At 34.8% G+C, this 18,450-nt stretch overlaps 1 protein-coding gene across 1 annotated transcript in view; it reads right to left on the reverse strand.

The window, feature by feature from the left end:
* Nucleotides 1-18,450, reverse strand: part of SMCHD1 (structural maintenance of chromosomes flexible hinge domain containing 1) — a 127,315-nt gene that overhangs the window by 19,016 nt on the left and 89,849 nt on the right. The window contains exons 35-44 of the mRNA XM_060118750.1: nucleotides 18,165-18,252; nucleotides 17,407-17,538; nucleotides 16,362-16,511; nucleotides 11,641-11,767; nucleotides 11,352-11,471; nucleotides 10,301-10,386; nucleotides 9,548-9,670; nucleotides 7,654-7,844; nucleotides 5,754-5,863; nucleotides 5,298-5,368 (exon numbers count right to left, since the gene is read on the reverse strand). Coding sequence (XP_059974733.1) covers nucleotides 5,298-5,368; nucleotides 5,754-5,863; nucleotides 7,654-7,844; nucleotides 9,548-9,670; nucleotides 10,301-10,386; nucleotides 11,352-11,471; nucleotides 11,641-11,767; nucleotides 16,362-16,511; nucleotides 17,407-17,538; nucleotides 18,165-18,252 — 1,198 coding nt within the window. The remainder of the gene's footprint in view (nucleotides 1-5,297; nucleotides 5,369-5,753; nucleotides 5,864-7,653; nucleotides 7,845-9,547; nucleotides 9,671-10,300; nucleotides 10,387-11,351; nucleotides 11,472-11,640; nucleotides 11,768-16,361; nucleotides 16,512-17,406; nucleotides 17,539-18,164; nucleotides 18,253-18,450) is intronic.

Here is an 18,450-nt window from a genome sequence, read left to right on the forward strand (position 1 = left end):
CTTTTACAAATTCAGTGAGTGAACAACAGTGCTACAGTTCTGGGCAATACTTATTCACAACTGCTGTAAGGATTAGCAAGGGATGGAATCAACAAGGGGTTGAAGTAGTATAAATGGCATGAAGAATTTAGGAAGAGAAAATGATAACAAAGACTACTGAAACCTAACAAAATCACCAAGAGATGTCATAACAGCCTTTTCTTAGAAGAGCTTTAAAACAATATTTAATAGGTGGAGTGACCTCATTAAAAACTTTGGAAGCAAAGAAATCAGTATGTGCTGTTCCAGGTGTCCCCAACCCCCAAGCAGCACAGCAGAAGGTGAACAGTGGGCAAGTGAGCGAAGCTTCCTCTGCCGCTCCCCATCACTCGCATTACCGCCTGCACCATCCCCTCCCTCCCAACCCATCCTTGGAAAAACTGTCTTCCACAAAACCGGTCCCTGATGCCAAAAAGGTTGGGGACTGCTGTGCTATACCAATTATGAGGAACAAATGCTGTCTCCGCTTTTGTCACATATGCTGTTACTTAAAAAAATTTTTTTTTGGATGTGGACCATTTTTAAAGTCTTTCTTGAATTTGCTACAGTATTGCTTCTGTTTTTGGTGGGGTTTTTTTGGCCACGAGGCATGTAGGATATTAGCTCCCGGACCAGGGACTGAACCCACACCCCTGCACTGGAAGATGAAATTTTTTTTTTGGCTACATCAGGCAGGTCTTAGTTGTGGCACGTGGGCTTCTCTCTAGCTGTGGTGCACGGGTTTCTCTCTGGTTGTGGCGTGCGGGTTTTCTCACTCTAGTTGTGGCACACAGGGCCCAGAGCGTGTGGGCTCCGTAGTTTGCAGCACGCAGGCTCTCCAGTTGAGGTGTGCGGGCTTAGCTGCCCCGCAGCATGTGGGATCTTAGTTCCCCGACCAGGGATCGAACAAGCTTCCTCTACATTGGAAGGCATATTCTTTACCACTGGACCAGGCAGTCCCTGAAAGGTGAAATCTTAACCAATGGACTGCCAGGGAAGTCCCTCTTACTTTTTTTTGAAGCTATGGATTGGTGTCTTTCATCAGTTCTTAAAAGTTTTCAGCCATTAGTTCTTCAGGTATTACCTGTGATCCTTTTATCCTCCTCTTCTTGGCACTCTGTTTAGACTTTTAAAAAAGATTTTCTCATTCTATCCTTAGTGACTACTCAGCCTCTTTCTCTTACATTCCTTCTCTCTCGGCTGCAGTCTGGATAATTTTTCTGACCTATCTTCCAATTCACTAAATTCTCTATTAAGCTGTTAAGTCTGCCCAGTATTTAATTTTTATTATATTTTTTATTTTTAGATGCTCTATTTGACTTTTTCAAGTCTACTTGCTCTTATCTTCTTTTCAACACTTTCATTTCTTAAAATATATTAATACATATTTCAATAAATATTTAATATTTCTTAAATATTAATATTTATATATTTAAAATATACCTTAAATATTTGCTCTTATGTTCAATATGAAAATTATTTCAGTTTTAAGATAAAGGTGAATTCTTTTAGAATTTGTGTTTGCTCTGATCAGATATCTAAGGACGCTATCAGGCCAGCACCAGATGAAATCAAACTTTTACCTTGAAGTTTTTCAGACCATTCAAGTATTATGAATGCAGGTTGCAAACATACACGACAGCCGATTTGCTTATTAACGCATTCTCTAGGAAAATAGTTCTTTTTCTTTTCCACTTAGTGCTGAAGTTCAAGAAGGGCAATTTTCTTACAGTCTCTAGAAGCACTTGGAGTTGAGATGGAGGGGGCAAGTTTATTTGTTTTGTTCAGTCTTATACTAAGGGGTTTAGCCCTTTGGGGGGGGTTCCAGTTTATTGGGAAAGAGGTCTTTGATCAGATTCCCTACTTTGGTATGTCTTACCCTCTGAGCCTTTCAAGGGAGTGCAAATTGATGCTCAAGTTCCATTAGTTTGACAAATGTTCTTAAAGCAAAATCTGGCTTCACTGTTATGTTTATCTCTCTGGGTTCCCACCTTCACTTAGAATTCTTACTTTCTTGCCAGTTCATACAGTAAGATATGTATCTTAATGATATATAGCCAGAACTAGCTTTTTGAAATGGCCTTTTAGTTTACCTCTGCTAGAATTTCCTTTGGCTACCCTAGCTGTCTAGTCCACCTCTGCATAACCCTCAGTGCCTAGTTAGTGCTGTGCCTAGTGATATGCTGGAGCCAGCATTTACTGGTCATGAGAACCGGGTCTCCTGAACGCCTCATTCAATGACCACACGTAGGCAGCTGGAAGTCAGCTATGATGAGTATTCACACTATGGAGGCTGGCAAAAGCTACAAATCAGGGTCCCACCACCCCACTCTCCAGAGCTAGTTGTTCAACATTTACTAGCACCCCACTGTGTCTCATACACACTAAGTATCCAAATAACGGACTGAACTAACTAGAATCTTCCTATTATTACCCAACTTGTTAATTCTATGCTCACTAGTAAGCTTCTCATCTTCTCCTAATAGATTCCATGTTGTCATAACACTTAATGGGTATGCTTTCTAGCCGATAATTCAGGACATACAAGCATGCTAATCACCACCTGAATACAGCAGCTCCTCCACCCACAACTGTTTTCTGGTATAGTAGAGTAGAGCCATTATTAGGTTCATAAGGAACCATTCGTGAAGATGCCACATACTTTTACACAATTAGTTGTTTAATTTTCAATAATCTCACTAATTTAGCTCTCCTAAATTCAAGACACTTTTTATTTCTTCTTAACTGGGCCCAAAGAAAAACTGTTCTGACTAGTTCTATTTCTGCCATAAATTAGGACTATGACTTGATAGAGAACCATTATTTGTTTTGAACTTAAGGTTTCTCATCTAGAAAGTGAGAGTATATGATTTTTAAGGTATCCATGACTTTAGAATATACTATTTATTGGTACTGGATCATATTTTAAACTGACCTCTGTTTTCTCTTAAGTAACTCACTTTCAGCTATAATAATTTGCAAGCCTATAGTGATAACATACATGTTTATCACCTATTTCCAAGTCCCTAACACCATATTAAATGTAATACTTCTTCTGTATCAAAGAATTCAAAGACCTGGATTTCAGATCCAAAGAGACCATTCCTCTACTGAAATTTTATTCTATTTCTTATTTTCTTATTTTATTCAATCTTTACATCAGCCATTTGAAAGGTGTTTCTTCACAGTAGATTGCCTTTCTTTTCTCATTAAGTAAAACTTAGAATATAGAAGGGATAATCTTTCTTAATATATACAACAGTATACAATATATTCTCCCATCTTGTTTAAATTACATAAGCTTGTTTTTAAAAGGGCATCATCCTATATATTATCATTTGGCAACTTTCCAACAAAACAATATATTTTGTACGTCTTCCTTGTTAGGACATATCAATCTGCTTTATGTCTTTTTAACAGCTACATATTACTCTATTGTATAAATTACTGTAGTAGAGTTGTGCAATCCCAACTGATGGACTTCACACTGCTTCCAAAGTGTCTTAAAAATTCTTAAATATTCTAATGAATATTATTTTTTTAAACATGTTTATTGGAATATAATTGCTTTACATCTAATGAATACTCTTGTACATATCTTTATATACTTGTGGGAGCATGTCTGTAAGATAAATTATTTTAATATGTTGTGATGGTACAAAGATGGCGGCAACTTCTTTGACCCCTCCCATGGAGAGGAAAGAGTCTATTTCAAACTCCCCACTCCCCAATGTGGGTCTGGGCTGGCCAGATTCTGAACCGAATGCACTTCCCGACGTTGGGACTTAAGAGACCTGCAACTTCTGCCATCACTGCTCTAACTTCCCTTCTTAGGTCCCAGATGCCATTTGAAAAAGCCCCAGCAACCACAAGGAGAGGTCTGCATAGAGAGATCTAAGTCTGCCAGCCTACCAAGTGCCTAACCAGTAGCCAGTATCAACTAGCCAGTATAGGTGGGAGATAAACTAAGTAGGAACTAATTCATTTTCAAAAATAATTTCAAGGAAATATTTCCAAGCCAGAACTTGCTAGGTTGGACTGTTTTTCCTCCCCAGCCTGTTCAGCTAACAAAATGTTCTTGAAAAAGAAATGGAAAGCCTCAGGGCTAAGATCAAATCCAGGGTACAGCCAGTAAAATGTAGCCTCAAAGTCAAAAATCAAGTGAAGGATGCCCCTATGTTAAGACCTCAGAAAGATTTAAGGCACTACTTTCCAGATCCTCTTAGCTAGAAAAAGGTTTCTAAAAGCCTTAATGGCATTATCTCACACACCCGTGAGTGGGGGTGAGAACAATGACCCCAGCAGACAGCACCAGCTGAGCCTCTAGCCAACTCCAGCTGAATCCCAGATGGCTACCAGCATCAACTGCCAGCTACGTGAGTGAGGCATTTTGGAGCTTTCACCATCTCAGTGCAACTAGCTAACACTACTGGGAGAAACCCACAGAGAAATGAGTACTATATATGTTGTTACTGTTTAAAGCCACTAACTTCTGAAGTGTTTGTTATGTAGCAATAGATAACGGAAACATTTATATTGCCAAACTGCTCTCCAAAAGTATTACGGGTTGAACTGTGTCCCTCAAAATTCCTATGTTGATGTCCTAACCCCCAGTTCCTCAAAAATGAGACCTTATTTGAAGACAGAGGTAATCAAGTTAAAATGAGGTCATAACAGTGGGCTCAAAACCAATGAGTAGTTTCCTTATACAAAAGGGAAATTTGGATACAGATATGCATAGCTGTGAACAGCCACAGGGAGAAGATGACCATCTACAAACCAAGGAGAAAGGCATGGAACAGACCCTCCCCTCATAAGCCCTGGAAAGAACTGACCCTCTCACACCTTGAATTTCGGTTTTAAGCCTGCAGAACTGTGAGACAATACATTTCTACTGTTAAGCTACCCAGTCTGTGGTGCTTTGTTACAGCAGCCCTAACAACTAATAAACAAGGGCTATGTCAAATTACATTTCCAACAACATTATCTGAGTGTACTCTTTTTCAATACCACCATCAATAACAGCTATTGATTTTGAGTCTTAGGACAATTTCATAAACATCTCATTTTAATTTGCACTTTGGCAAATTCATTCCTATATTTTGCCCAATTTTATGCTGCTTATCAATCTGTAGGATTTAAATTGGTTTTGACAAGGTTACTTAGTCATTTGCACAAGTATCCTAAAATAAAATTATTTCTATACAGAGCTATATATTAAAATTTTAAAGTACACATTAAAATTGGAGCTACAAATTAAAAAAAATTCAAATACATACCTCTTTTCTATAATGATTAGCAGCATCCAAATTATCCAAAATAATGGTGTCTCCTAACAGCATACCAAATACTAAAAAATTCAGTTAACAAATTATTAAAATTATGACATCTTTTTTGGTTATATTAAAATATTAACACACACTTCTGGTGGTGACCATGCTGTTGTGTACTCAGAAATTGAAATATAATGATTGTGCACATGAAACTTACTTTTTAAAAAACTGAGATATTTAAAAAAATCTTAACATAATTACAAACTTTTATTAGAAATAATGCTAATAACATAAGAATTTTATTCAATATTTTCCTCTAACAGGAAAAATGAGAGAAGTAAATATTAATAAAACTATCACATATAAACTAAATAAGAACACAATTTTCCATAGTCAGTAATTTATGTATCTGGATCACAAATGTAACATCTGTATAAAAAAAGCCATCATAATTTCCTTTACCTGTTTCACAATGTTCTACGTTATCTGGAAATGTTAACAAATCTCGGGCAAAGATGGGATCTCCAATGGGTTTAAAATATAATTTTCCATTTCGGTAATGAGGCAGAGGTCTGAATTAAAAAAAAATTTAAACAAAACATGTAACTTTTAATCAAAAAAAATATATATACTATGAAAAACATATGAATATACTGATTATCTTTGTGATCATTTAATCATCTCCCTATGCACAAGCAATAATCCTAAATTATTAACCGTTATGCCTTTAGAAATGAAAACAATATTTACCATATAAAAATATCTTACTGTACTGCTATTGTAAATTAGTTTGTAAAATCAATATAAACTAACCTTTGCTTAGTTTGACAAGGAAAGGAGAGAAGCAGCCTCTCAAGCTGGCCCTAAACAAGGATGCCAATGATATGACTGTCTCATGTGGAGAGTGGCCCTAGAATAGACGGGGGGAAGGGGCAAAGCCCAAGACTGAGCATACGAGAGGGAAACAGCCCAGTACTCTGGCTGCCTGTCCTCTGACACACTGTACAGAATGAGCAACGCAAGTCCAGGGATAACAATGAGATTCAAGAGATGGAGGCGGACTGGGGTGTCAGGGCTTTCCCCTTCCACATACGGTAGCTTTTCCCAAATCTTGTAGGTAGGGGATAGAGGTTGGGGTGGCTTTAAGAGCTAGTTAACTCAATCCCAATAACAGGCACAATACCAGAAAGAGAGAATAACTAGCTTTTAGAACAAGCATTAGCCTTAAATACCAGATTCATGCTTTCCCTAAACCAAGAATTCTTAACTTGGTCCTCAGGGATTATGAAAAAAAAGAGAGGATCTCCTGGAGATAAAATTACTTTTACAAAAATTATTACCCTTATAAACACAGTCATTATGATTTGACAGGATTTCCCATGTTGTTTAAAATGGGTGCTGACTGGTAGCAGAATAGGAGATTTTAGAAGCAGACAGATTTGAGTTCAAATTCCAGCTGTTTCCTGAATCTATTTTTAGATTACAAAGTGAAATAAAATGTTAGTATAATGACACAGTAAGCTCTTAATATTAGTTTCCATTCTCCTTCAAGTACCCATACCTACCCAACTGTACACCTTGCAAACTTTGTTTAAGAATCTGAGAAAATTATTGGTCAATACTCTGTTATACATTTTAATTTTTTCGTTTTGTTACTAGCATTTCTTTTAGTCTTTTAAGGTAGATTTTTAAAAATAGCCAAAAATTAGAGAACACATAAAATATTTTAAATTTTAGATTAAAAATGCCTAATTGGTTTGCACGGTTATTTCCTAAAAACGTATTTTGAAAAGTAAATGGGAAAACACTTAAAGAAACCAGATTTATATTAAAACAAAGATGTAACATCCTTAAAAAAAAAAAAAGTGTAACATTCTAAGTAGATGGTCTCTTATATTTCAACTTTGCTAATAGCAGTTCCAATAGAGAAACCTTCTCTACCTAAATGATGCCTGCTTATTTTCATAGGACATAAATAGGACAAAAGACATGTATCTATACTCTTACTCCAAATAAAGGTGTTCCATATTCTGTTAAGGATAATGACATCTTACCATCCTTCCTGTTGCAAAGGCCAAAAATTCACTTTGGTTTTGTGTGTTTGTGTGCTTGTATGTGTATCTCTCATACATACAAATAATTTAATTGGCAAATTAAACTTGGCCAGCATATATGATCAAATACACTGCAATACTGATCTTAACGAAGATCATATTTGTGATGAAGGCAAAAATAATGCAGATACTTTGAGTCACTTCTCTGTTTTTTAAGCATCTTTTAGAGAAATTTTAAAATTCGGCGATTTGATAAAAAATAGAAAAGAAATTTCTGAAAAAATTCATTACTTTCACTTTTTTCTAACCTTTTCCAATCTGGAAGAGTCTTCTTATAAATAGAATCAAGGGGCAACACCTGCTGACGACCTTGGGTTTCGTCATAGATACGACGTGCAGCATCAGTGGTCAGGGTGACCACACAGTCCATGTCACTTGCCAGATGCCAAGAAATAACCATTGCAGCTCTATCATCTTCAATTTGTGCCAGGTGTGCAATCTATAACCCATTTTAAAAATCAAGTTAAAAAGTTTTAAATATATATAAATTTGACATTAAATATTTTAAAAGCCCAAGTCTAAAGCAAAAACACTTTTTTTGAAACACTCACATAAATTAACAAAAAAAATCTCAAACTGTAAAAGCTTACTGGCTTAAACATATTAAACTGTCTCTTCTGCTATTAAATTTTAAAAAACTCTTCCACAGGGCTTCCCTGGCGGCGCAGTGGTTGAGAGTCCACCTGCCGATGCAGGGGACATGGGTTCGTGCCCTGGTCTGAGAAGATCCCACATGCCATGGAGTGGCTAGGCCCGTGAGCCATGGCCGCTGAGCCTGCGTGTCTGGAGCCTGTGCTCCGCAATGGGAGAGGCCACAACAGTGAGAGGCCCGCGTACCGCAAAACACAAAAACAAAACAAAACAAAACAAACTGTTCCACAGATTAAACTACAGTAAATTTTGCAAATAACCAAATAAAAATATTTGGAATATTATCAGCTAGGTGATGTACTTTTTCCCCCACATTTAATATCTCTACTATTGGGGTGTGTCAACTGATAAAGTAATCATAAAATACACTTAAACCTAAATATAGTTATATACTATACCCTTCTAAGTAGATCTTTTACTCAGATGACTTCTCAGAAAACAAATCTAAACATCACAGATAAGAATCATTTCTTCTGCTTATATAAACACTTTAGAGCTTAGAATTAACAGTCACTCTCCTATTTACAAATACAGTTGACCCTTGAACAACGTGGAGGATAGGGCCACTGACCCTCCAAGCAGTCGAAAATCTGCATATAACTTCACAGTCGGTCCTCCATACCCACAGTTTCACATCCGAGGATTCAACCGTTAGGCAGCACTGTAGTCGGTATTCAGTTAAAAAAAAAAAAAACTGTGTATAAGTGGACCCTCACAGTTCAAACCCATGTTGTTTAAGGGTCAACTGTATAGCAGTCCATCAGTATCCATAGGGGACTGGTTCCAGGAACCCCCTCAGATACTAAAATCTGTGGATAGTTAAACCCTTTATATAAAATGTCATAGTATCTGCATATACCATCTTGTACACTTTAAATAATTTCTAAATTACTTGTAATACCTAATACAATGTAAACGTTATGTAGTTGCCAGCATATGACAAACTCAAGTTTTAGTTTTTGAAACTTTCTGGAGTTTTTCCCCAAATATTTTCCATCTGCAGTTGGTTGAATCTGATGATGCAGAACTTGTGGATACAGAGAACCCACTGTATTTTAGTCACAAGCTTGCTCAAAGTCCAACAAGGTTGAAATGTTGTGGCAGATTTCAAAACCTCATTTATTGCACTGATATGGTCACATCTACCCTTTATTCTTACCTGATCTGGTAGCAAAAGCCTGTCCTAGCAATGAGAACATCACAATGTCTACTCTTGTACAGTAGTCCCCCCTTATCTGTGGTTCCTCTTTCCCCAGTTTCAGTTACCCACAGTCAATGGCAGTCTGAAAATATTAAATGAAAATTTCAGAAATAAGCAATTCATAGGTTTTAAACTGCACACCATCTCAGTAGTGTGATGAAATCCCACTCTGTCCTGCCTGGGATCCCCAAATATCGATATCGTCATAGCTCCATGAGCTAGGATCACCCAAAGCAGATAGAAAACAAGATAATAAAATGTAATGCCTCTTAAAAGGCTTAAACACAAACCTTTCCCAAAACATCTCCACTGCCTTTAGTATAGTTTGGAAGAGTACATGATCTTCTGGGTTTTTTCTTTAGTTCTTCCTGTTCTGATACCTTTTTCTTCAAAAGTGCTTCAATTTGTGGCATCTGTAATTTAAAAAGAAAAATGAGCTGCAAGGCCAATTACAGTTACTCGTGTACCAGGCAGAGAAAAGAGCAGAGAAAAACCAACAATTTAGACAACTCGAGAACATAAAGTTACAACTCAAGAACATAAAAGTTACTAAGTAGCCATTCCTTTCTTATAAGAATATGATCATAGTAATGTAAAGAGTCAACCTCACTGATTCTTTTTCTTCTTAGTTAAGAAATATATAACGTATAATAGGACTTACGAGTTATACACATAAAGAATGTAAGCTTTAAAAAAATCTATTGTTTTTTGTTACTTTCCCTCATTTTCTTTGCCACAACATATACTGATTATCACTTAGGCTTCTTCAATGCAAGTTCTCAAGTTGGTGTATTATTAATTTAATTTACTGGTGTCATTAGATTAGAAACACAAACTGCAATTTCTTTGAAAAGAGCACTCCATCATTGTTAGCCCATTTTAATGTCTAGTAAGTGGCTAGATTATAATCCATATATGGCTTAGTACCCTAAAACAACAGTGTACATAACATTCCTAATAAAATATGAATGGTAAAAAAAAAAAATTATAGGTTAGAATTTAATTAAAAAGAAAAAACTTTCACATATACTTGGAAACTGTACCTGTTGTGTTGTAGGAATGTCAATATTGTGTGTTTTTAGTTCATTTCGCAACTGGGCCTCTTTTAATTTTGCTTCTTCAACTTGGCCTAAAATTAAAAACAAACAAAAACTATCAATTTGTGATAGCCCCCAAAATACAGTTTTTGAAGAACGTTTTCAATCCCTTGTTTTTTTCCTTTTAATGACTGATGCTAAAATGAAAAATGAAGAGTATTATAGAAATTTTAAATTAAAATCTAAAATTAAAGTTCATTTCTAATACACATAAATAAAAAACAAAATTAATGAAGCTAAGGGAGGTATTATGATATGTTGCAAACCACAAGTAATCCTGGAAAAGCTATTTAATTCTAATCCACATGACTATACATAATTTATACATAATTGCATAAGGTTATTTTAAGAAACAAATAGGACTTCTTAAAAACAAATTTTCAGTGCTACCAATTGTGTATTATTTCATTACTCTACTTAGTTCCTATTATCCTCTAAATATCCTTGACCTGTGAAAAAATCCGACAAATAGAGCACAACTCAGCAAATGCCTTGTCTTAAACAGTATACAGTAACATTATTAAAAATTGTAGCAAATATTCCGTGTATTTATTAAAAAATAAATTACATATTTCTCTGATTTTTTTGCTGCAGATATTTTAAAATTGAACTACACACAGTCACATGGCTCAAACTAAAACTTAAATTACATATCACTCTTCAGTGATACTGTCATCCAATGTCTTTTGCCAAATGCTAGAGCTAGATATAAACCTTATTACTGTTATGTCAAAACCTTTAAATTTCTATAGATTCAGATTTCTAGTAAAAGTTTCAAATTTTTGTAGGTAAACAAGATATATATTTATTTAAAATGCAGGAATACTTCATCTTAAGAAGATCGAATGATGAGTAATATAAACCATCACTACCACCTTTCTGCCATGTCCTGCAGTTTACTTCTAAGTTCAGGAAATTAGACAATGTTTGTGTCTCATGGCCTCAACCTTCTACCTCACCATTCCCCAAAGCATCATTTGAACACAAAATGACTTACACTTCATCTCATCAAGAAGCTGTTTGCTGGCATCAAATAAACTTCTATACATTATAATAGACTTAGATAATTGGTCCTTTTCTTTTGTAAGTGCTGCCATTTGTTGCTGCTTCTTAACATCTAAGAAAAAATATTCAGATAATTTACTTCAATTTTTAAATTGTGACTTTTCCAAAATGTCATAACATGATTAGATAACTAGTAAGCACCATGTTAATGGAGAGCAAAACGAGGTTATATAAAGTACCACAAACTTAAGAGTTTATCCTCTATTTTCCTAGAAACTTACCATTGTAAAACATAAATGGTAGGATATATGATTCTAATGTTCTTGATAAGCCTGGCAGCCGAGGCTCAAACACAATAAAATACTCAGTGCTATCCCTTCCAGGACTATTTTCTGCCAGAACTAGACTCTGTATAAAGAAAAAAGCAGTAAGGAAAAACGAGATTTAAAAAGGTATTTGTAAATGTATAAATGTTATATATCTCATTGTACTCTGTTTTCAAGTAAGTGGTAAATTTTAAAGGCAAAAGGCAAAATTGACTGACCTGTGAGATTCATTAAGCATTCATTAAAACATCAGCAGCACCATCCAAGACATAGAACTCTTTACCTTTTGTTATTGGTTTGAAAGTCAAATTATCTTATCAATAAATAGCTTATGCAAAAATTATATACAATGGAAAACTATAAGAAAAAGTATCTTTCCAGGCCAGAAATATCAATGGCCACTTATATCCTGACTAGAAGTATCTTCCTGATTCCAACCTTTAAGTTCAAGCAGCGTAAAACAGCTGACGGTATGAAAGTTATAAAAATAATCACAAAAAAATGCACAAAGCCCAATGCTGAGTTTAAGTTACAGCTGTTACCATGGAAGTAGACCCAACCAGTCCCAGGTGACCAAACAAAAGGTCCTGAAAAGCTCTGAAGATTTGTTTTTTGTCTTTTTTAATGTATTTGTCTTCATTAATGAGCACACACACACACACACATACACACACACACAAACTTCTGATATACTTTGAGACCATAACATATAACTAGTAAATAATGCAATATAAATATTTATATCCAAAATAACTTTTTCAGTCTTACAAGGAAACAATAGGTACTAGTTGTTTTGTTTTTTTAGACCACAATAAAATTCAGATGTAAAATTTTAAAAAATCTAAATTGATAGAACACTGTAAAACAATCCATGAAATAATAAAATTATAAGTCCATCATTAAACCAATCCCCAATCCCGCCACTTAGTTTCTGAAAGCTGTTTTCAATGTATTTACCTGAATATAAACACAAAAATAAAACTGTTTGCACTTTAAAAATAACATATACTTTACACTGTAGCAATTTGCTTTCAGCACTCATTTTGATCTGTCAATCAATTCAAGTGAATGTTTAAATACCAATTTTTTACATTTATGCATAATATAGATACAATATGCTATAATATCCTTTCACTGGGTGATGAACATTTCATTTAAAATTTTTTAGCTATTATTTATAATACAGCAAAGAAAGTAGCTTTCAGTACTTCTTGGTGTGTTCTCTAGAATAGAGAAATATAATGACTTTTTCCCCCATAAATTTATCTATCTATCTATCTACGGCTGTGTTGGTTCTTCATTGTTGTATGCGGGGTTTCTCTAGTTGAGGTGAGTGGGGACTACTCTTCTTTGCGGTGCGTGGGCCTCTCATCGCGGTGGCTTCTCTTGTTGCAGAGCATGGGCTCTAGGTGTGCGGGCTTCAGTAGTTGTGGCACATGTGCTCAGTAGTTGTGGCTCCCGGGGCTCTAGAGCGCAGGCTCAGTAGTTGTGGCGCACGGGCTTAGTTGCTCGGCAGCATGTGGGATCTTCCCAGACCAGGGATCGAACCTGTGTCCCCTGCATTGGCAGGTGGATTCTTAACCACTGAACCACCAGGGAAGTCCCTATAGTGACTTATTAAAAGTTTATTTTAATAAGTAGTATCAAATTTCCCTTCAAAAAGGCTACATCAATTTATCCTCTCACCATCAGTGTATAAGAATATCCAGTTCCCCTGATGCTTGGCCAACACTTACTATTAATCAAATACTTCTTTCTTCTAAAACGATGTATTAAAAACAACCAGTCATTATTGTTTTAACTAGCATTTCCCTGATTAGTACTGAGGTCATGCTTCCTGTTTATTAGTCATTTATACCTTCTCTTCCATTAACTGCCTGCTTCTGTTCTTTGGTCATTTATTTTTCTACTAGATTGCCTTTTTTCTCACTGATTTGCAGGAAGTTCTTTAGGATGTTTTAAAAATATGTTCAATATACTGTATTAGTATATTGTTACACCAATATATTATTAATCCTCTATTTATATATATAGTTAAATATAAAATCTTTTCCTTTATGTCCTGTTTAAGGAGGCCTTTCCTATCTCAAAGTTTTATAGTTTGTAATCTGTGATGTACAGTTTACCAAGATACATGGAATAACAGAACTGAAGAGAACTGAGGAGTCCAAAACTGCATCCATACACAAATGGCAATTTGGAATATGAGAAAAGGATAAATATATAGCAGAATAAAACTTAGACATCTCTTTCAGAAATTCCCAGATCAAGTAGGCAAATAATATAAAGAATTTGAATAACACAATTAACAAACTTGAATAATTATAAATTTAGATTAAAACTTTAAAGAAAGCAGTACAAGTTCTTTTTAAGCAAACGGAACATTTACAAATGATTGTGTTTTATACCAGTGTTTCCTAAACGTCCCTAATGATAAGAATCACCTGCACAAATCAGATTCCTAAGCCCTGCCCCAGACCTACTAAATTAATGTATGGGTCAGGAGCCAAGTAGGACCTGTGAGATTTCTGCTTATTCAGTGTGATATTAGGAACCTCTAGTGGAAATTCATATTCATGACATGAAGCTGAGATTCCATATGCAGCTGTGGGGGAATAGCTTAAGTCACCGTCTTAGCCTCAGAAATGTGTACAGCAGGGTAACTAATTTCAAATGCCTGTGGCGGGGCCAAGGAAATAGGACAGAGGTAACCAGGATATAGGTAGTGGGCTACGCGTGTTCTTCCAATACAAACCAACTCTGCATGTTCAACATGTCTTCCCCACCCTTCTTTGTTTTTCAACCTGTGGTTTTCATTACCTAATTTTTGTTAGGGTACAAGAAAATGTCACTTTACCCTCCACTATGATAAAAATAAGAGAACAAGTGTAAATATAAGTAGCAACTGACACTTGTTCTCAATGTCAAGAGATGAAAAGAAGTAACATGGATGCAGCTGACCGGAAAATCCTGCTGCTTTAAGAGATCTTGGCCCCGAACTGCCAAGTCTTTAGAATTCTCCGAATAAATCAGGAATGTCTCTTCGTGAAAACTCCAGAATTTTAAAAATGTTGAGAACTAATTAAAATGGAAATGCTGTAATGTTCGGTTACTGCCAGACCAACCAACAAGTTGAACTGTAGGCCAGGTACAAGCTGGCAGTTTCCCCAATTGTAAGCCTAATATTGCTAAAACAATGTGATTTTAGCACTGGATTAGATAAAAAGATAAACACCGGCAACAACAAAAAAATACAGAAAAGGTGAAATTTCATATTTATTGGTACAGGAAGAATTATTCAATAAATGATACCCAAAAATTTAGTTAATGAATTTGAAAAAAAGATAAAAATAAAATCAAGACCAATAAAAAAATTAAAGGCCTAAGAATACAAGAGCTATCACTGTGAATACAACTATTCCTCCTGCCCTGATATAAACAAAGCTAAAATCTAAAAGACAAACTCAGGAAAAAGCTACTTATACACAAAAGAGCATTAACATCTTTAATATAAAATTAAGAAGAAAATAATGAATCTCCCAGAAGAAAAACAGTTAAGGAATTTAAAGCAATTATACTCCAATAAAAATGTTAAAAAAAAAAAAAAGAGTTAAGGGCCAATCCTACAAAGGTCAAAACCATGAAAAACGTTCAAACCTTCCTAGTAACAAAGAAAATATTTAACAATAGGAAGAGTGGTTGAATTTTAAAAACCATTCTATTCAGGGTTGGTAATATGAGAATGTACACGTATTTCTGGTGGGAATATAAACTGAAAGGCAATTGGCAATAACTACCAAAAGGCTAAAAATGTACACTCCCTATCTCCAATTCTATTTCTAGCAATTTCTTAAGGAAACAGATTTGTGCAAAGGATATACATAGAAGAAAGCTGATGGAAGCACTGTTGATAAAACTTTGCAAAGAAACTAAATTTTCACTTAGGATTGATCAGATAAATTATTATCAATACAATGATGTAGGTTTATACTTGCTGATACTGGTAAAGAAATGTATCAAGGATGTGTTAAATAAGAAAAGAAGATTTTCATGAAAGCAGAGTTCTATTATATTAATGAAATTTTACACCCTCCTCCATGTCTATATAAATCATACTCACACAGGACATCCATGAAGTGTCAGTGTATACACAGAAAAGTGTGGAAGGTTATACACTGAATTGCTAATCATCAATATCTCTGAAGGGTGATAATATAGTGATTATTTTTGATGTTCTTGCACTGTGTATTTTTTATAGAAGTAAAGCTATTTCCATTTTGGAAAAAAAATGAATAACAAAGGTAAGCTGGTTTTACTAAACTTTCCCAGATACATGTACATTTTACCTGGGCTATGTTTGATTCTATTTTTATCCACAGAATGGTAGCTTTTCAATGAAACATGAATATCAAACTGTCACTGAAGTTAAAATCACTCCAGTTACAGAAAACAGTCATCCACAGGGGAAAAGAGGGTCTTTCTAATAGTAACAATGATCATGGGTTCACTGTGTAATAGCTTAGAGCAAAATCTCAAAATATTTTAGCTGACTTTCCAACTTAGTGCTATAATTAGGACATCTTCATAGCTATACATACAAAATAACAGGTGTTGTAATACTGTGGTTTAAAATATTAAATATAGAAACCTTATCTACCGGAAGACAAAAATATTACCGTGATTTCAGCTGAACCTTTCACAAAGGGAAATTCAAGTGTTCTAACTTTCCCAATAAAGAGTGGGGTGTCATCTTCCTCATTAGAACCTTTGATGGTAGCCATTACAGTGCCAACCAAATCAATTCCAGTATGATTGTTGTAGTCATCCTTAAAGCAAATAACAAAAAGTAACTAATTAGAAGAAGTAGAAAAAGATTAAACCCAGAGAAGGGCATGGACAAATCAGAAATATGACCTATTTATAAAGCCCCAAATATTAAATCATCCTGATCCTTCTTACTCCAAACACAAAATTCAGTTTCAGAGTAAGTGCTCCACAGGCAGGAAATAAGCCCAGAAACCATGGAAGAACCATCTAATACAATGGCTTCCATCTAATACAGTGGCTCCCAACTCTATTAAAAGGACTCCCATTTAAAAATTAGTTATGTACTATACCTTCAGCATCTATATATGACCTAGGGAAGACCAGTTTAAGAACAACTCATGTGTCTAAAACAAGAAAACACACTGAAGGAGTTAAGTACTCTATCAGCCAAACTTTTCATAAAAATGAAGTGCCACTAGTGTGTCTTACATGTTTTTGTTAATATTCTTAGCAGCACTACTGCTGCTTACCCTCTGGGTAACTGGAAGCTTTGAGGAGCTCATTATGATCAGCCATGAGAGCAGATCTCTTCAAAATAAATACTTTAACTACTTCCCGCCCCTCAGTGAAACGGACATTGAAGAATCAACTTACTTCACACATTCATAAATGCATATATAAGATAGTGGATTAAAGATATATTAGGAAAGGTAGGCAGATTTCTGCATTTTTGAATATACTTAGTATATCTGGATTTTATGTATAATGTTAAACATTCTCTCTTTGTATTCAAGTATAAAGATATTGATAGGTATTGCATTTATCTTCACCAAGTTTTCCTATAAACTTAAACTGAATAATCCAGATATGATTCTATAACAACTATCTTGTACCCTAAAACTAGGAATAATTTTTCTTGTTACCTTGTGTAATTTGGAAGTAAATAAACATTACCGTGATACGAAGATATAAATCTTTGACCAAGGTCCTACTGGCAACTGAGCGAACATTTGAAACAGCTGGTGTAGCTGGCTGAATTTCAGGAACTAACTTAACAGGTTGATTAGGTAGAACATCCACTATAATCTAACAAAAGAAGCACTCTGATTAACAATACATTAATGGTTTAGTATTAAAGATGAAGAGAAGAAATAGAGAGCATATACTAAATGAAATGAAATATTACCTTCTAAAACGTATTTCCATTAAATTCTTAAAACTAATCAACTTGTAAAAATTGAGGATAAAAGGCATATCAGATTAATTTTTGAATGTTTACCATCTAAAAACAAATTTAGAAACACTTAAAAATATATGTAATTAAAAAAAATTTAGTGCAGTAGCAATAATGAAGATAATGTATGTTAAACTACCTTGAACTTCATTATCTAGAATCTTAGTACCTGAAATGTTATTAACTGAAACATTTTCATGTACAATTGATAGGAGCAACCTTACCATGATATAGATTAAAATGTTTACTAACTGAGTCCTCGATATAAAGAGGGATGGAAAAGTAACTTCTGCATCCGGTCAAATTTAATCAACATAATTTAAGTATGTACTATGCTAAAATTCCTGAAGATGGCATTATTTATACCTTTCAACCAATAATTAACTCACTTGTAAACAAAACAACACACTCCTCAACCAAGCAAGAAAATGTGACACTAACTAAAGCTAACTGCCATGCATAAGAAGAATAAACAAACCTGCTCACTGTTAAGGATATTTGCTTTATCCATCATAAAACCAAACTGGATACAGTATGTCCCCACTTTGTTAGGAACTGCTTTATCCCTAAGTTAAAAAGAAAGAGACAAGATCACTGAAACCTTTTAAATAAAAGGGGAAGAAATTCAAAACATTAACATTTCTTTTCCTTCCACAAAAAGTAAATGAGTAAGAGGAGAGTTACTATTACTACATTCACCTTCATTCACCAAATATTTCCTGCAATATCAGGCTTAATTCCAGATCCCTCTTACCTGGACATTC

Source organism: Mesoplodon densirostris, chromosome 15, assembly GCF_025265405.1.
Source record: "Mesoplodon densirostris isolate mMesDen1 chromosome 15, mMesDen1 primary haplotype, whole genome shotgun sequence".
Classification (NCBI taxonomy): Eukaryota; Metazoa; Chordata; class Mammalia; order Artiodactyla; family Ziphiidae; genus Mesoplodon; species Mesoplodon densirostris.